At 42.2% G+C, this 20478-nt stretch overlaps 1 protein-coding gene across 2 annotated transcripts in view; it reads right to left on the bottom strand.

The window, feature by feature from the left end:
- The window catches only part of mgab (MAX dimerization protein MGA b), a 40964-nt gene that overhangs the window by 14083 nt on the left and 6403 nt on the right, over window positions 1–20478 (bottom strand). The window contains exons 6-16 of one of the 2 annotated variants that reach the window (XM_084314502.1): window positions 19995–20448; window positions 18627–18819; window positions 12554–12791; window positions 10484–10656; window positions 9893–10100; window positions 9563–9789; window positions 8445–8684; window positions 7322–7568; window positions 5810–6070; window positions 2321–3009; window positions 1981–2078 (exon numbers count right to left, since the gene is read on the bottom strand). In XM_084314502.1, the coding sequence (XP_084170628.1) occupies window positions 1981–2078; window positions 2321–3009; window positions 5810–6070; window positions 7322–7568; window positions 8445–8684; window positions 9563–9789; window positions 9893–10100; window positions 10484–10656; window positions 12554–12791; window positions 18627–18819; window positions 19995–20448 (3028 nt within the window). The remainder of the gene's footprint in view (window positions 1–1980; window positions 2079–2320; window positions 3010–5809; window positions 6071–7321; window positions 7569–8444; window positions 8685–9562; window positions 9790–9892; window positions 10101–10483; window positions 10657–12553; window positions 12792–18626; window positions 18820–19994; window positions 20449–20478) is intronic. The other variant, XM_084314503.1, reaches the window with a different exon arrangement.

Genomic DNA, 20478 nt, shown 5'->3' with positions numbered 1-20478 from the left:
TGCTGTAATAATCATGCTACAGGGTTGGGTATACTACTGTCATCGCTATGTTTTAGCCACCAGTAGCGAGTTTAAGTTGGTCCATCCGTAAAATCAGTCAGAATTCAAACCTGCATACCGGTAACTCAAGATAGAGGGCACGGGCCCCAACTCACTAAAGACTTGGTATCTCATGTGCTGTGTCATGCGCCATGTCCAATGGGCGGTTAAGGTGGAGCAAGAGGTTCAATGAGGTTATGGTAGGGGTGGGTTTATACATGAGATACCAAGTTTTTAGGAAGTCCTAGTGGCCCAGGCTACTACTGAGCAGAATGAAGCAGAGCAAATGGAAGTAAATAGGTTCCTTTTTGGTAGTTGTTTTAGTTTAGTATTGCTGATTTACAATGTTATGCTTTATTGTTCATAACGTAAGCTAAGCTAACAGCAACTGTACTGCGTTGCCATAGTAACAGTAAACACAGGCAAAATTCATGAAAATATGAATATATTATATAGCGCAAATAATGCTTTGTTTTGATTTTGTCTTAATACTGTAAAAGAAAATGTGTTTTATTTGTTATACTTACTCTTTGTACCTAGTAATTTATTTGTTGTTAATATTAATTTGTTAGTGTTTTATAAATTAGTTGGCAGTTATTTCATACAGCAACTAAGGACAAGCCAACTCATTTCTGTCTTTCATTTATTATTTAACCCAGTCATCATTTTGAAATATGTCACTGTGGAGAGTCCTTTCTTCATAAGTGCAACACATACACAAGTTATTTCCAATAGAAAACGCTAGCATTTACGTTAGGTAGTCCACAATTTGAAACCGGAACTCTTGACTGCCCAACCAGAAGTCTGCAAATCAGTGCTGGTTACTGGAAACGAGGGGCGCACTGGTAGGTGAGGCCCAGCCAAGGGGGAGGCCTATGGCCACGCTCGCTATTCACATCACAAAATTAACTCCCCACTCCCAAAATGTCTAATTTATTATCATTTACAACATTTTCAAAATGATAATTATTGCCGCAAGCCGTTGCCAGGTAAAACAATTGGGCTATTGGTGAGATTGCATTGGGTGAGGTTCAGCCATTGCACTTTGGTTGTGCTGACGCTTGTGAAGCTGAGCGAAACGAGAGGCGAGTTTGGTGGGTGAGGCTCGGCCGCTATTGTCGCCCTCTGGCGAATGCTGGAAATAAAAATACTTCCTGTTGGCTGATGTGAAACATATTCCCACACGCTCACCCTTGTGCCTCTGCGCCACGTTGTAACAGTCTGCGCCAAAACACAGGCTGATCGGTCCTATTAGTGATGCACCGATGTGAAAATTGTGGCCGATACCGATAACCGATATTAATATTGCTGTTCTGGCCGATACCGATATTTACCGATGTCGATATCTCTGTATAGAAAACACGTTTTTATGATAATCAAATAAAGAGCTATTTTCCAAAACGCATAATTTTTTTTACTTTTGTAACTTATTTTCAGAAATGACTGATATTTTGAAACTATTTAAGGCCAAAACATGTAAAAAGAAGAAAAAAAAGATAATAAAAAAAAAAAAAAAAAAGTATTAAAAAAAATGTTTTTTTTTTTTTTTTTTTAATATCGGCCCTATCTTGATATCGGACCGATACCGATGTGTAAAAAAACGGCCATATCGGCCGATATTATATCGGCGGCCGATATATCGTGCATCACTAGGTCCTATAGTTTGCGAGATATTGCACGGATTCACACACACACTCACCCACACATAGCCGCTACAGAATGCGGATGGGCTCAGCCTACCGCGGACATAACTATAAAGAAAGACTAAAATGTACATTTTCAGAGACATACATTTGGACACCACTGACTTCCATTAGCACATACCATAAAATAAAAAAAATACATAATTTTTGGATGGACAAAAATTACTGCTACTTTGTGAAGCATTTGACAGGCTTCCTAAAAATGTGTGGCATATCCCCTTAACACACTTCTACTCACTGTGCCTCCAATACAAGGCGTCTGGCGTCAGCCCTCATCTTATCAATAGTGTTCCTTTGTTTTGTATCCTCCACGGTCTCAATGTCCACAGAGTCCTCCTGGAGAAAGGAAGGTGTAGAGAGTTCACACACAGGAACACTCATCAACCTGCCCAAGATCTAGGGTTGTCCGTTCACACCAACCTGGCGATTCTATTGTAGCCAGTTCAAATGCCATAATAATATTTTACTATATTATTGTTTTAAACTATATTATGTAGTATGTATTATTATTATTATGTGATAATTATTCACTGAAAATGAAACAATTCAAATAAAGAACGTAAAATTAGATTTCTTACATTAATGTCCTCCTGTTCGTCAGAGTCCGAGCTATCCGATAGGTCGTCCTCTGAAGCTGTATCCGGGTCCGACTTCTCAGTGTTGTCGCTGTCGTCCGACTGCATCTTCTCAGTGTTGTCGCTGTCAGACTGTATCTTCTCATCACACAGGAGGTCAGGGAAGGAGCCGGGCCCAGACCGTCTGCCCTTTGATTGGTCCTTGGTTCCAGTGTGGGTGCGGTCAGGGACCAAATCCGGTTCATCCGTGTCCCCGTTGGTTTCAGAGTGGTTAGAAGTGGACATTTGTTTTTGGTGAGCAGGTACAGCCGTCATATTTGAGTTTGTACAATTCACAGGTGGCTGCATGGTGGCTCTGGCTCCAGCCAGCCAAGGCTTGGGGAGCTGGAGGAGAGTGAAGCCCCCTGGCAGGGCCTTCCCTGGTGGGCTCTGGTCAGACCCTCTGGAGGCCTGATCAGCTGCTGGAGGGTAGATCCTAAAAGAGCAGGTGCCACTCTTTCCCAAGAAGCTGGGAGGTTTGAGTGTGGGAGAGAGGTTGAGGGGGAGGGATGCGGAGGAGGGGGATGTTGAGGAGGAGTTCTGGGTGGTGGTGATGGAGCCACGTGGCCCTGTGATGTATGTGACGAGAGGAGAATGGTGAGGGGTAGTGCTGTTCGGTCCTTTTCTCAGAATATTTGTACGGAAAGGCTGACCTGAAGAAACAAGAGATAGTGTATCAGAGGGTGTCGAGACAAAGAAACATGCCATCTCCATATACCTTTGTGACAGAGAAGTATGCAGTGTTTTAAGGCCCAATCCTTAATCCAATTGAACAACAGAAGGGTGGCTCCACCACGAATGGCAAAACTTGGAAACAAAACCTCAAATTGACCGGCTGAGTTGATACAATGACTCAAGCAGGGCTCGAATTTGCGACCGAATTGGTTGCATATGTGACCGAAATTGTATCTGTGCGGCATCAAAATATAATTGGGAGCATTCGTGCGAGTGCAAATAACTGTTCTGGTGCGACCATATTGCGATGCTCTTATTTTGAAAATCCCGTGGAGAGTCGTATCCGCTCGGCTCACAGTCACAGCACAGCAGTAGCGTCTGGAACGCAGACATTGCAACAGAGCAAGGCTAGTGTGCCTATTTTGCGACCCAAAACAAGTCCCTGCTGTTTTATTCCGCAATGGGTCAAACGCATCTAACATGCTTTGCAATCCTCGCCGCTCCTTTATGCCCACGTCGCGTTAAAGACCTAAATTAACGCTACGTTAGTGTAAGCTAACAAGCTAATCCTGATCAGAGAGCGATAGACAGAGAGAACAGCAGAGGGGACTGGGGAAGGGGGGGGGGCAGGCATTCTCCCCCCCTGTGTGTGTGTGTGTGTGTGTGTGTGTGTGTGTGTGTGTGTGTGTGTGTGTGTGTGTGTGTGTGTGCGCGCGTTTGGAAAGACCAGATGAAGTATAGTATATTTATAGTAAATGTACTGAGGATGGACAGACAATGTTGATATTTAAAAAACATAAAAAATACAATACATAATACATGTATTCATGATCATCATGCAACATAAAACAATTGCAGGAACGGTTTGGGAGAGGAAGGGGTTTTAGGTTGCGTGTTGTGAGTTGCAAAGAAAATTACTTAAAAGTTTAAAGCTCAATATATCAAAACGTGGCACTTTACAGTGAACAGGAGGTCTATTTGTATTAAAAACAATAGATTGTTTTTCATTTAAATGTCTGGAAGAGCTCAAAAATAAAAATGTCAAATGATATTTCCGTTGCCTTTTTTGAGTTGATCTAAATGTTACTGATTGTGTTAAATGGTCATATAATATCGTCTCATATCGATCGCAGGCACCTGAATCGAATCGTATCCTATCGTGGCAGACTTTGTGATATCGGCAAATATCGTATCGTTGTCCAAAGAATCTATATTGTATCGTATCGTGATGAAACTGGTGATTCACACCCCTAACTAGGTCTACACACTATACTATAGTTTAAGGCTACTTTCACTGTTTTACTGCATTACAGTACTGTTACTGTAATTCCTCTAATAGTAACCCCGGCTTGTATTTGTTTCAACTGTAGCAGGGCCTGTATAAGAGGGAGGCCTATATTTCACATTTTCAAACGGATCATAATGAATAAATCAACATTTTGTGTCAGTTTGAACCCAGTAAAATGTACTGGGTTCATTTATTGAAACCAAGTACTGTATGAAATAGTAAACAGTGCAATTACAGGTGGTCACTGGTCATTTCAACGTTTTCAAAGTGAAATCCAGTAACTAGCTCAGTATGCAGCTCAGTATATTAGTAACCCGGCTTGTATTAGGAGGCCGGCTTATAATTGCTTAGCTCAAGAGCGCACCCGGCCATTAATAGAGACCCGGCTTGTATTTGAGACCCGGTTACTATTAGAGGAATTACGGTATATTGCCTTTTTTTTTTTTTTTTTTTTTTTTTAATCAATAATAAATAAAAAATATTACATACCGGTATATATTGTTGGTGCTCCTTACATTTTGGTGGGTGCTCCCAACTTTTTGAAGTTGGGAGCACCAGTGCTACCAAGTAAAAATTTTAATTTCGAGCCCTGTACAAGGATTTTGACAACTTAAGGGCCCGATCACACTATATGAGCTTTGTTAGAAGTTTCTGTAGTAATTAGGGTTGGGTACCGTTCACATTTGAACCGGTACCTGGGAATCGATACCGGTACCCAATGTTACCTTTTTTCGGTACTTTCATTATACTTTTTTTCTAGTGTAAAACTAAAGTCTCAATTTCAACATTGTTATCACACCACACAAACTAAAACCCCTCCATCTCCCAAACCGTTCCTACAACAATTTTTAATGTTGCATGATCATGTATACATTTATTATGTATTATTCATTTGAAAGTTTAAATATCAACATTATCTGGCCATTCTCAGTAAATACTATCAAACTCCTCTGACCTCATATGGTCTTTCCAAAGACAGACCCCCCCCCCCCCCAGCAGTTTCTGTAGTGTGGTAGTGAAAGGGTTATAGCTCAGGAAAAAAGTGCAATGTGATCGGGCCCTAATAGTGGTTTTAAGTATGATTTGTGAATTGTATCGTTTGATAAATAATTAGGATGACCAAGTTGTGAGGGCCTTATTTCCCATCAGCACCGCTACTCTTCAATCCGTCTCTACTCATAAGTGCTGGAGTTGTGGATTGGGGCTTTAACCCTTTCACTACCACACTACAGAAGGTTAACCCTTTCACTGCGACAATACAGAAGGTTAACCCTTTCACTGCCACACTACCAAAGGGTTAACCCTTTCACTGCCACAATACAGAAGGTTAACCCTTTCACTGCGACAATACAGACTGTTAACCTTCTGTAGTGTGGTAGTGAAAGGGTTAACCTTATGTAGTGTGGTAGTGAAAGGGTCAACCTTATGTAGTGTGGTAGTGAAAGGGTTAAAGCATCAAAGAGAACCCCATGCATCCATTTACTACCTACCCTCACCGGGACTCTTGCCAACACTAACAACTCTGGCTTTTATCGGAGTCGTCTGCTTCTTGGGCACTAGCTTTACAAGGTGTCCGTTGGGAAGGCGGTAGAGTCTAGCTCCCTGGGCGGTGGCGATTGGCTGCAGTATCAACGTCTTACCCCCAGGGGGCAGGGCAGGAGGGGGGGAGCCAGCAGAGCTGTCTGAGGCGGTAGGAGTGAAGGGGATCAGAAGCGTAGGAGAACTAGGGAGGTCCTCTGTGGTGGGCGAGGCTAGGGGATGTGGGATAGAAGTGACCACGTCAAGATCATAGGTCAATTATTGACTAATCACAAATCCTGCCCTCTTTTCCTGATCATCCAATCACAACTGTCACTTTCGAGGGACGCAATGGTTGTGATTGGAGGATCAAGAAAAGAGGGTGGGGTTTTAGATAGGTCAATTAAGCTACCGTAATTTTCGGACTATAAGCCGCGCCTTTTCCCCCAATTTTTCCACCCTGCGGCTTATATAACGGTGCGGCTTATATGTGACTCGACGTGACCAAACCCGAAAATGTAAAAATCTAAATATTGCTTTTTTGACTGCATTGAAATGTTATTTATCTGTTACCTTATTTGCTAAACTTAATACTACTTGTAAATGAGTTAATTCTTGTTATTTGTCCGACAGTATTGTGTCCCAATGCTAATTACATATGGTAATTAAACATTAAAACACCTGCAGCTTATAGTCCAGTGCGTCTTGTATATGTACACATCATTCAATTTAGCTGCTGCGGCTTATATTCAGGTGTGGCTTATAGTGCGAAAATTACGGTAATAACAGTTGGCAACCCAGCATGCTCATACATTAAGTGTATGTATACATATAGTATATGAATACTCTCAATTGAACCATCTGGTTAAATAAATAAATGATTAAGCAATTAAATTAACTATCATCAAAACTCCAAATCACAAGGCTTGGAATGGAACTGGGTTTTGGTCTGATTTGTCATCAGTAGAGTTAGACTGAGGACTAAGCTGAACTGGGTTTTGGTCTGATTGGTCATCAGTAGAGCTAGACTGAGGACTAATCTGAATCTCTATCCGTGGAAAATTGTGGATCTCTTATCAGAGGAAAATGCCATCTCAACTACAGTTAAGTCGTCCGATTTATATGATTCCACAGGAATCCAAATGGAGGCGATTCAGGGTAGATGGAACTTTGAGAGACACCAAGTACTGGGCTGAATATTTCCTCAAAACAAAGACGTGCACATAAATGGTTCTGAGACGCATCGTTTGCAGTTAACCAGAGCTCCTTTCACATGGCTAGCTCCTTCCTGCCAGTTCAGTAGACCAGTCGAATTAGAACTCGAGGGGGTCTTTTGTGTGCCAGAAAACAGAGGTCTTGACTTCATTCATTCATGCTAGCAGTACAAACTTGAATCAGAACAGATTTCTTTTACAGAAAGCACATATTTGAAAAAAGGACACACTGGACCAGATGAAATAATACAGACAGAGGACGTATCCTACCTGGTGGTTCCTTGGGACCCATCGTGACCATGGTCTTGTGGCCAGCCGTCCCAGGAGGGCTCACCGTGCCCTGGATGTGGGGGAGAGAGTCTGCTTTCTGAGTGTGTTTCTGAATGTCCTTTGGTGGGGAGGTCCTGCCTGTACCGCGCAGCCGGCCTGTGATGTACGCTGCAAGGCGGTTGGCCGGATGCAGAGACCCCATACTCCCCAGCAGCAACCTGGCTTGTGCATATGATTTACCATTCACCTGTAGAGGGAGGGAAGGGGGGAGAGGGAGGGAAGAGGGGAGAGCGAGAGAGAAATTATTTAAATAAATGCCAAATTAACAAGTTGAGGCAGTAATATGAACATGATAACACTTTAGTCTTTACATTTAAAAAGAGGAATTATGCCCAATTTCAGAATTCATACATGTTATTCCTCTGGTCTAAGGCTTATTGGTGAACATGATCAAGTCAGTGCTAAAACTCAATTGTTGTCATCACATATAAAGTCTGAAGTTGCTCCATAGACAATTAATTTCCCAACTCATTGGGGATAATGGTATAGATGACGGAGCAGCTCCAGACTTGATTAGATCACATGATCAGGTTTGATGTCCTCTATGCTAACTTTAAACCACGTATTCTCTACTCCATCAAGCTTGCTAAGATTCATATCATGCACACAGTGCTGTTGAGTCTGCTACAAGTATTGTAAACAATGACTGAGGGCTATATCCACAAAGAATGGATTGCACGGTGATTGATTGAATGAAAATTGTATTAACAGATTGCAGAATGGGTACAATACAGTATGGCCCAATACACACAATTGTTAAGGGGATGCAGACCAGAGAAAGACTTTCATGGGTCCCCCATTTTCAATTCAGAATGAATTGTAAGTAAGGGTGCAATTAGCACCGTGCAATCCATTCTTTGTGGATCTAACCCTGAGTATTTATGATTGAGTTATATGTAAACAATGGAGTCGGTCTGCTGGACAAACTGTGACGACACCATTTCTAAATTACCCCAAGCATTTAAAAATCCGAGGGCTTAAACCCAGGATATTGTGATTATATGGCATGTGCCTTGGTCAGCCACTAGGACACCCAAAGAAAGAGCCGTCTAGTCAGTCTGACCTGTACGAGTCCCTCTGCAGGCCTCCCACTGGCTTTGGTATTGGCCCTCAGTCTGCCGGCAGGTAAGATGCCACCCAGGAAGGGAGTGACTCCGACCTGCATCTCCAGCTCTTCCTGAGGTTTCTCCTCCTCCATGGCCTCCTCTTCTTCAACTGAACTGCAATCTGTGACTTCATCGTCACTGTCTTCCGACTTGCCCTCCTTGCTGTGACTGGGTTCATTTGGCTTACTGAGGCGGACCTAGAGAGAGAGATGCAAACGGAGCAGGAACATTTAGAAAACACTAAATGGCAACTTAATTTTTTAACTATGTTCTCTCGAGATCCAAACTGTTCTCTGCCTGACAGAACGGTACCCATGTGTATAAACCTCCCATTGGTCAGTCGGAATTGTTTTTCCGCTTTGTCCAACACCCCACAACCCATCCCACCCCCAAGCTCAGCGCCCCCCTGGATGATTGTGATTGGTTAAAGCAATACAAAACAGCTGAAAATGTATTCCTCAGCGCTAATGGATTCTGCCAGACTTTTCTTCTGTGCCACACACAGTGCTAAATGAAGTACGGAGAAAGGTCTTGGCGATGCAAGACTAATAAAAGAGAATGACTATTCCCTCCCTGGTACCTCGTTCACATACAATACCCGGTAATAATATGGTATACTGATTAGGGTCCATCAGGAGTACAAGGTAGATCCCACCGGAACTTCATACACGGAAATGTTCCATGTCACTATAATTCAAACCAGACCCAGTGCAGATCAGCATAAGTAAGCGCACTTGTTTAAATAATATTGTCATGAAGAGCAGCCATGTTTACATTCTGTCTTCAACATGAAAGGGTGACATGATGCTCCAGACATTGTTCTGTGAACTCGCTGAAGGTTTCCTCTCACGTCACCAGAGGAAGCGTTCTGCAACGATCACTATTGACACTGGATACATGCGCTAGAAAAATTAGGAGGTGGGATCGTACAACACTGGTTGAGCTCTGTAGTGTCATGCTAATTTCATTGCAAAGTAGGAACAGGGTTACGACCTCTTCACCCGGCCGGTCGACCCTGTGTGTCGCCTCTGGTCGCCGCCCTGGTCTGAAAGGGATACAGCTGTTAATGGCGTACCTTGTAGGTGATGGTGGAACCACTCTGTGTGCGTGTGTAGAGTTTGGACACCAGGCGGATGAAGTAGGGTCCGACGTGGAAGGGCGGCGTGAGCCGGTTCTCATTCATGCGCCGACACAGACCGGTCAGGACCATTTTGCGGTCTTTGTCCCACTCGCACTCCGACTGGATCTCCACCTGCTTGCTGGGCTCCTGCGCTTCGGACTGGTCTTGAGGAGGAGCCTTCCCTGTGACATACAAGGTCCACGGGTGGGAAGTTAAGAGGGTTAACCACCGTCCAGTTCTTTTAATAAAAACGGGTAAAAAAGTTGGTTGTGTGTGACACTTTACCTTTTTTATCTACTCTCAGTATGGTGTTTGGAGTCTTTTTGGGCAGAACGGTCTGGAACTTTTGGAGCAACTCTTTGGTGCTTGGATGGGGATGAGGGAGAACGTGGGACTGTGGCTCGACTTTGGTTCTCGTGAACTCTCTCACGCGGGCGCATGTCATCATGCTCTCAAAGTATTTATAGATTGGATCCTTATCCTCCTCTCGCACCTGTAACGAGCATTTAAAAATCACATTTCATTCAATGTTGCGAGAACAAACACCTCAAAAAGAGCCAAAGGTCAGACGAATACATACATAGCAAACAGGGGGCTTTCCAGACTTTCAGAAAAGGAGGTTAAACCTATTTTCCACTCATCTGAAAAACTCCTCAATTGCACCATTATTTATTGATTCATTGTTTTTCTGTGCTTAAGTTGTTTTCAAGCCTTTGAGGTTATGTTTTTAATTACTTAGATTAGCAGTCATTCATTATTAAACAATGCAATCATTACACATCAAATCCACCACTATTTTACTTTCTATTTTAAGTCTTGTATTTCAGTGAGAAATGTGTACAGTCGAGGTAAATCCAGTGAGAGAGACTCGTTTACCGGTTGGTTGAGCCGAGGAACATAGCGCTTGTGGTCCAGCTTGCCGTGATTATCTTGGCTAGGTTTGGGGGTGAAGATGGGTTCTGGGTCCAGGACAGCAGTGGTCTTGTCCCACATAAGCCTAGAATGAAACCCTGGGCTGGGCTGGACTTCATGCTCCACGTTACACACAGCTGCAGAGGGAAACAAGCATTTCATTAGGACTGTGGATTCATTTTAAATTAGGAGATGAATGTTTTAAAAACCAGGCATCTCATGTGCTGCATCATGCACGGCGTCCAATGGGTGGATTCTTTGTTTGTCCGAGAGAAACAACAGTTGTGATTGCAGGATCAAAAAAAGAGGGTGGCGCTTGAGATGGGTCAATTCGTTTACAAAACATGTTTACTATACATGTTTACTATACATGTAATTATTTTTAAATTTTAAATGATTAATCTTATGCCATCATCAAATCAAACGCAGTTTGAGGCACTATAAACCAAGACTTGGAATAGTAAATGTTTGTAAACAAAATGGCGGGCCCTGCTGCCACTGTAAACAACAGTGAAACAATACTGCCCTGCGGAAGCAAACCGCATTATTCTTTTGTTTTTTTTATAAAAATCTACTATTTTGCCAAGTCCCACAATTTGTTGTGCAAAGAGTCGGTACATACAACTCACAAATCACAATCTTTAATAAAAGCTGGTGAAAATGTTTGCATTTTTTATTGCAACAATCACAAAAAAAATCCTGGATGGACTGGCAGTAACATATTACGGTGGTGCAGCTTATTGACTGGCAAAGGTTCCACTGTTTTGGCCATAGACTTCACTTTGCCATTTGTAGTTGGTATCATCTATCTACAATACTTTGCCTATCTGCCATGTGGTTAAGCTTGTATGTTTGAGTTGAGAGATACACATTTCAAAACTATCAGTAATTTAATTTCCTTGATAGAAGTGGACTTGTGACCGGAATTTCACCAGTTAGAATGATCAGGGTGGGGGAAGTGAGTAATAAGCCAACCCCCCCCCCCCCCCCCCCCTCTCAAGAACTACTGCTGAAGTCCCCTTGAAAAAGACACTTAAAAGGGGAATAACACCCATTTTAAGAATTCACATATGTTCTTCCCCTGTCGCAGGGCAGTTCAGTCATGTGAACACACACTACTAGAAATTAAACTGGGATGTAAAATCGAGTGTCGACGGCTAAAGACGCACTTCTTCAACCATTATCTGAATAAAAGGAAAAAAAAAAATATATATATATATATATCTAACCCTAACTAACCTTACTGTCATGCAGGGAATCAACCAGAACGATTCGGGCTAATTGCACATAACGCGTTTTATCTCACAATCTATGGGGAAATACTGGATTATCTTGGAAATGCGCAATGTTTAGCGTGTAATAAACTACAAACTACAGTGTGTAGAAACAAACTTTTTTTCCCATGTTGGACTACAAGTAGTGTCTGTCAAAGCCACACCATTGTCTCCACAGCTATAATACAGAACACACACACAGCTCTGCAAACATCATGAAACACTGCGGAAATTACCATTTTAAGCTGGCCTTCTAGCGGCAGAAATGGGGACTGTTTATGGCGCTGAAAGTGTTCAAATGGGTGGTATTCCCCTTTATCCCCCAACTAGCTGCTCAATGTCCAAAAGTAGAAGACTGTAGTAGTACTGGGCAGAACCTCTGTAAATGTGCAACTGTTTTAGTGTGCAACAGGGTGTAACTATCCACGATGTACGATAGAAACAGTTCGTAACTGTTTCAATGTGTAACAGTCTGTAACTGTTTCAATGTGTAACAGTTTGTAACTGTTTCAATGTGTAACAGTCTGTAACTGTTTCAATGTGTAACAGTCTGTAACTGTTTCAATGTGTAACCGTTTGTAACTGTTTCAATGTGTAACCGTTTGTAACTGTGTGTTAAGGGTGTTACTGTTTATAACTTTGTGTGTAACGGTGTAAAAAACTAAATAATAATCATAACACTCACAACATGACACAACATTTGAACATTCATTTTCTCTGTAAATGAATCCCAACATGTACTTCTAACTACTCAACTTACAGTATACAGTCTGGCTCTGATACTCCACTTGTTTCTCGGGCTCAACGGCCTGCTTGGTGATCTTGCGCTTGAAGCAGGCACAGCCCAGCATGCAGTCGGGCCGCCGGCAGTGGAGTGGCCCTCTGATGGCACGGTGCAGGCTGGAGCACACGCAGCCCAGGCGGCAGAACTCCCGGCCACACTCGGGGCCTCGGGCTCCAGTGAACAAGGGCACCTTGAAACGATCCCTGGGCAGTGTCTGCTCAGAACAGAGGAGGGAGAGCAAGGTCAGGCTACTAGCGACACGCCGATACAGCACTTCTCACTACGGATTGGGAGTCCAGTAAACTTTTAAGCATCAGCCGATAATGGGGTACAGAGATCCCATCTATGGACGGTTTCAGTGGAATTGCGTTGCTAGGGAACAGCTTGGACAGCAGTTGATTTCCTGTTGTAGTTCAACATTTAAATATAGTCCATTATTTAGATTTTTTATGTTTATGATGTCAAATTGAAACAGTCTATGACTTTTACTGAGCAGTATACATTTAGACTAGGAGTGGACCGGTACGCATTCGAACCATACAGAGTTCGGCACAACCTCCACGGTTCGGGGCATGTGTGTATTGTACACACACCCAGAGAGGCACTAACTAAGCTAAGCTAACTAACGTTAGCCTCTAACCGTGGAAACGCTCACAGCGAAGTGACTCCACGACACCAGTTCCATTAGTGGGGGAATATTGACGAGGCTTGACAACAGAGGTTCAAAGAAGACTTCACATTTATTGGCTGTTAGTTTCTATATATCGCTTCATGGCGCATCAGGCTCGTCCAGCTTCCAATTCCGTGTTGACTATTGACTTCTCACTTCCTCGTGTGACGTCACTTCAAATACGGCTACCAAGACGCTCAAACCTAATACATCATGGGGAGGGGGGCTGTATCTCTCTTTACTACATGCAGTGGAAAACTAATAAAAGCGAGTCGAGTAGGTAGTGGTACCATGCAGTGGAAAAGCGGCATAAGAGAATACTTCATAATGTTTCCTGCAATTAAAAGTAAATATATATATATTTAGTACACATGATTTATTTATTAACACAGTGCCACTTTTCCTTTTTGATAAGAAATCCAGCCATATTCCTTTCATTGTATTTCAAATACTGCCCTTTAATTTCAAGCGGAAAACTAATCTTTCCATTAACACATTCTGCGCCATGAACGAGTTAACTCGTTATTGCCCGCCAATCGAATAACGCCAACAACGAGTAAACTCGTTATTGTGATCGTTATTTCTTTTATTCACTATTTCCATTCATAATTCATCCACCAAGTCTCTGGGAAACTCTGACACTCTGTCTGTGATTGCAACGGCCCGATACCGCCGCCTGGTGGATTTTGGCAGATGTTGCACTTCTACAGGAAGTATGACTCTGTGCATCGGTGAATGTCGTCCCGGCGCAGTTTTCTTGTAACGTGAATCCAGATGAACAGTCGAGTGCATTGAATCATTATGCTTTTGGAGTTTATGGTGTCGGCCAAATGGACATACGATCTAGCAGATGGCAATAAAATAATTGGAATATTTTTCCTCCAGTATCATCGGCCAGAGGTAAGAGGAATCTAACGTTAATTCCAGCTCGATTGTCCATTTCTTTCATTGCAATCCATCTGATCAACGTATGATGTTGTACTAAAGAAAGCCGTTATTGACAATCAATTAATCAGAAACTAGGGGTGCACCGATATATCGGTCGGGTATCGGTATCGGCCGATAAGTGCCTTGTTGACTGCTATCGGCCATCGGCCTATCGGCCGATAAGCTCAAATGTGCCGATAGCAGTCGCCGATAAATAAACATCAATTTGTGTAGCGTCAAAAGGCAAAAAAAAAAAGGGTTCACTCGCGACCTACCTGCACAATGCCCGCCGTCCCCCACACACACACACAAGCTACTGCATCAGTTACTACTTATGATTAACAAGGCATTCGTTTTGTGACATTAACGTTATATAGTTAGTGTTACACGGACAATAACATCAGCATATTATTATTACCCATAGCAGCAAGGCATTACTCCGAGTCCGTTCATAGCTCAGTTCCATTCCGTTGCAGCATGAGCTACCGGGAGGCAGAAGACTAACGTTACTGGTGAAAATGTGATTTACGTTGGAATACTCCTTTGCCAACTTGCTGTACTTTGCTTGCAGGTCTGCAGCCATTATTGCTGGATTATGAATAGCCCCAACTTTAGCCAACGTAACGTTATGGCTAAACCTTTAACATTAGTTAACGCTAGCTTTCGGTTAGCTGTTCAATGCTAATAACACAACCAAGCGAACCCATCAGAGCTCCCCATCAACACCGCTCTGTCGGGAGGATGGCATTTAAGAAAGTATCTGCTGTTAAAATGACACAAACATTCGTTTTGTGGCATTAACGTTATATAGTTAGTTACACGTTCAATTACATCAGCATAGTATTTACCCGAAGATAGCAAGCAAGCCGTTCATAGCTCGGTTCCATTCCGTACCCAACTACCCATTCTGCAATCTGTTAATAAAGTTTTCAACCAGACAAATGTATAGAAAGGCTTTGTTTTATTATAACATTTGTTGCAGTAAAATCATTGTGTCTCGTTTGGCCATCCTGTGGAGCGCGCTGGTCGGCGGGCACTGCCGGGCAGCTAACGTATTAGCTTGTTGTGGTTCTGAGTTTGACTCGCATTCTCGCAAGCAGATCAATGGCGGCATGCCCCCGAAGTAGAAAATGAATAAACGCTTGCCGATTGGTGGTAAGAACAGCAGGAGGTGGGTGCTAGCGGTGTGGCGTAATTGGCCGAATCGACTGTCAATCAAAATGGTTCCATTGCATTGGTTGAAAGCTCTGGTTGAGAGAATAGTATCCCGCTGCAGGCCGCCAGAATGGTTCCATTGCATTGGTTGAAAGCTCTGGTTGAGAAAATAGTATCCCGCTGCAGGCCGCCAGACGATACTGGGAGAGGGACAGTGATACCATAAACATATTTCTTGATGTTTCCTTTTTTTAAGTAAGTAAAGAGGCCTACAAATACAAACACACACATACAAATATACAGTAGTTTCATTAAAAAATATAAAAAAAAATTACAAATACTTATTTTTTGCCACAAGTATCGGTATCGGCCGATTGTGTTAGTTGAACAATCGGTATCGGTATCGGTGGCCAATTTTCATATCGGTGCATCCCTATCAGAAACGTGTAGGGGCGCCCAAGTGGCGAACCATGTAACACGCTGCGTCGCGAAGCGGCCGACCCGGGTTCGATTCCCGGACCCGCCGTTCTTTGCCGAATGTCTTCCCCCCGCTCTGTCTCCCGTTCTTCCTCTCTCTCTCTACCGGTAGTAAAAACTATAAAAAAATCGACCAATAAATAAATAAATTGTAGCGTGTATAGGGACGAAATGCCAATCGATTAAGTATAATATGCATCAGGGCCTATAACTCGCGTTCTATGAATTACCTCAGACCACTCTGAAAACATACATATATTCACGACGGTATCAAACGACAATGTATGAATGGAAAAATATAACGTTCCCACATCCTGAACGATAGATACCCGATGTCGAATGGGCCATAGTAATGCAGATATAGCTATACTATTTAAATAGTTATAGCCCTGCAAAGAAGGTGAGCGACTCCATAGGCTTACAGCGGTGGCGTCAGAGCTATAAGATGCTCATATTGCGTGGCGGCTATTGTGTTAAGAACTGACAATCAGGGAATTTAAACATTGTTGACATGTAGGGCTGTCTTAAATACTTCAAAGCTTTGTTCGATGGGCATGGGATTTGAAAATGAAAATAAAATTCGATTATTATTAAAAAAAAATATGATTTTTTTTTTTTTTTGCTAAATCAACTCTGCAACTCTTTGTTAACTACAACAAGCAATGCTGTTTGTTATTTAAGATGAGGTCGGACTCGTTTTGTCGGACAGATTTGTGTTCATTGTGCTGCTTTTATAAAGCCTCAAATGACGGCTTACAATATTTCATGAAAGCAAAGTGTTTCGTTTGTCTAAGATTTAAAAAGGTTTAAACTTTACAGCACTGACAAAGTTGAACAAAGTGTTGTACAAGTCCAACAACATAAAAAAATTTAATATTTGTAAAAATATTATAATTATTTTTTTTTATCTCGAAGCAAATTTAAATCTAATCTCGGCCCGAAGCTTCGAATTCCAAAAAATAAAATGCGAAGGTCAGCCCTATTGACATGTTTATTTTAAAGAAAGGAAAGTCTAGTGCTGGTTGAGCATATGCATACTTTATGTTGATGGCCTTTGTCTATAATGTGGCCACAAAAATAGAAAGGTTTAATTATTTAGTTTGTTTGCACCAAGTTAATTTAATACTTTGACAAATGTAGCCTATCTTTTTCAGTCAGTTCGGTCTTTGTGTGCCAAACATTATTTAAGGCAAACCGCTGTAAAGCTTTTCTTTTACCAAATAAATGAGAAGCATGTTTAAATCAGCAATGCCTCCCCTCTTGCTGTACCAAAATCTCTCCTAGCTCTAACTGGTCACTGTCAAAATGATGTGCCTGATGTCAAACTGCCTCATTCTTTCAGTTTTTGCATGACTACGTCCTTGAGAATAACTGAAAAGTTGGATTATTTTTAGGCTATATATCTTATGCCGATGTATGGTATTTTTGGAGTGTTACACCATTTTTTTTTTAAAAATTAAAAATTAAACAACGTATACCGTGACCCCAAAACCGTGATACAAACCGAACCGTGGATTTTGTGAACCATTCCACCCCTAATTTAGACCATTAGTTTGGGATTATTTAAAAAATATAAATAGCTAAACATTATAGCAAAAAAATTGTTCTATGAGCTGAAAATGTTAATTTCTTATATGATGCATACTGTATGCCTCTTGTTGGCATCCTAACCTGTGTAAGCCTGATTTGGAATATCTGATAGCAGTGCTGGTGCATTTTAGCTGGTCGTTCATACTAATACACATTGGCCGTATTAGGGGGTGGGAAACTGATGGGTGGGGATCGGGCGTTGTGGACAGCGACTCCTACAGGTCGTTTGGTGCGCCTGCGCAGTAGAATCAGGAAGTGTCGGCGGCAGCGTGAGCCTCCCACGCGTTACTCCTCGCCACTGAGAGATCGAGCTGCGCAGGTGAAAAGATGCGACTGCTGTTACCTCAAGTACCGGAGGGGACTTGTGCTATGTATGACTTAGTCCACATTGCAGCCGGCTTGTGGGAGGCAAGAAACAGCGTTCGTGACAGGGGAGGGTTGAATTGGATGATACGTAATTGGGATGGGAGAAAATATAGAAAATGGGAGAAAAAGTGGATAAAAAAAAAGCAGTGCTGGTGCATCTCTAGTAGAGCCATATGGAATCCGCGATCACGGAATCGCGGACGGAATCGCGGAATTGAGCAATAAAAATGGAATCAACTATAAAAAAAAATTTAATTAAAATTTTTTTTTTTTTTTTTTTTTTTTATGTTGTGGGACTTGTACAGCACTTTGTTCAACTTTGTCAGTGCTGTAAAGTTGAAACCTTTTTAAATATTAGACAAACAAAGCACTTTGCTTTCATGAAATATTGTAAGCAGTCATTTGAGGCTTCATAAAAGCAGCACAATGAACACAAATCTGTCAGTGCAGAGTCCGACCTCATCTTAAATAACAAACAGCATTGCTTGTTGTAGTTAACAAAGAGAGGCAGAGTTGATTTTGCAAAAATATATATACCTTTTTATTTTTTTTATAATCGAATTTTATTTTCATATTCGAATCCCATGCCCATCGAACGAAGCTTCGAAGTATTTAAGACAGCCCTATTAAATGGACTGTTATATCTTATTAAATTGTGGACATTTATTCATTCCCACTTATTAGACACTATTTCTGATGGTAAAATGAGCGTACAAAGCAAAATACAGAATTCTGAAATATTAAAACGGAAAAAAATGAATTTGGAAAAAAATAAAATGGAATTTGGAAAAAAATAAAACGGATTTCATATGGCTCTAATCTCTAGTGTCTACAATACATACTAGACATTAATTTGTCTGTTACCTTTGCCGTCAGTATGACAGCCAGTGCCACCGCCAGCCTCTCCGGAGTGAGGTGGGTTCTGTCGAGCCCCTGGTTGAGGGCTCCTTCCTCCATCTCGACCAGCCTCACCTGGTGCTTGGAGAGGCCTGAGGGTCTGCTGAGCAACAGTCCCTTACCAGACGTCTGACTGGCCCCCGGATCAGCCGAGGTGGATCTGGTTGAAACACGGAACAATTGGACATGTTATTACAGCACTCTTCAACACGCAGGGAGGAACTGTCTTTTGTGTACTGAAATCATAATATCCTAATCTTTTCACAATATTTTCATTTTTTATCTCAATATTTTTATGTATTTATGTTCCACTCCATTTACAAGACAATCCTGGGCAAGACCCCACCTTTTATTTCCTCCCTGCTCCACCTTTCTCATAGCACAAGATCAAGCGAGCTCATCAAACTATACATCCCAAGCTCCAAGACCACCTTCGGCCAAAACTCCTTTCACTTTGCAGCAGCTTATGACTGGAACGCTTTTCAAGACACCCTTAAACTTACAGCTCTTACTTCACCGACTGCCTTCAAGAATATACTTAACACGCTCTGCTCTTGCTGATACCCCAGTTTCACACTTGCATACACCCTCTGAGTCCTCTCACACACAACATACAAGCACTCATTCATCTTCATTCGCACCGAGACACATGCACCCGTTTGCATACACATGCGCACATATACATACTTTCACCCCCCCCCACCCCCCCCATACTCTTCCCCTATTTATTTTTTTGTATAGGCTGTGCATTTGTTTATGTGTATGATTCTTAACTGTTTTAATTGTATTATTAATATATATATATATATATTTATTTATTTATTTATTATTATTATTATTTTTTTGGTATTCCAGTTGGGGCCTCTTGGACCAGATCGACATTGTAATTAAGAAACCTGTTCTTAATGTTTTATCTGGCAAAAAAAGAAAGAAAAGAAGCCTGATCTGTACCGGGCCGAGATATATTTCACGTCACAAATAGATCAATACAGTCCGTATTAAGTGATGTTGCCTTTCTTTTTTAAATCTAGCCAAGAGTAAAGACCCTAACCTTATCAAAACAGCAGTCAAAGTGTATGTTCTCAGCACTATGTTTGTTTACCAATGATTTTAAGTGTTATTAGCTAAATATGAGCTTATACAAATTTAGACGCGAGAAGCACTCATGAAATCTTTGTAGTCCTAAGAAAGAGGAGACCCAGGGTTTTCGATGGACGTCTACATTTCATAAAACTACACTATCCAGCTCACACCAGCCGCCGACAACAGAAGTCCAACCATTTTTCTCTTAGAAATAATGACGTGATTTTCATGTTTATATCTATATATCCTTACCCATGTGATGCAGGACTGGCTCCATGTGCACCTTTAGTCCCAGGGTCCCCTTTTGCACGAGCCTTCGGCGTCGGCTTCTTGACCGGGTGAACAGCCTGCCAAGGTTTAGGGGCTATATGTTTGGGGCCAGCGTTGGTCTGTGGCGACACGGACTGCCCTTTGGGCCTGCTCGTCTTTTGAGGAGGGCCGGTCGCGGGACGAGGGAGTAAGTTCATGAGGTATTGCTGGGGCTTGTAGGAAAGGGGGCAGGGCCTATTTGACCATGCCGGAAGGTTCCGACGCTTTAACACACTGTCCAGTGTCTTGACGTAGCTGGAGCTCGTAGCGGGAAGCTGATACGCCACGTCGTGGTTGGTGGAGAAGGCAGCAGCACGCTGAGTGATTTTATCAGCTTCACTCTCCAGGTATTCATCCAGCATGTTGCTACAGAAGGCAGATAGGTTCTTCGGTGCCGCTTTAGGAGGCAGGGAGAAAATACATTAAA

Source organism: Notolepis coatsorum, assembly GCF_963971535.1.
Source record: "Notolepis coatsorum genome assembly, chromosome: 5".
Lineage (NCBI taxonomy): Eukaryota > Metazoa > Chordata > Actinopteri > Aulopiformes > Paralepididae > Notolepis > Notolepis coatsorum.
Note: the sequence above shows the minus strand (reverse complement) of the source record. Positions and strands in the feature narration are given on the sequence as shown.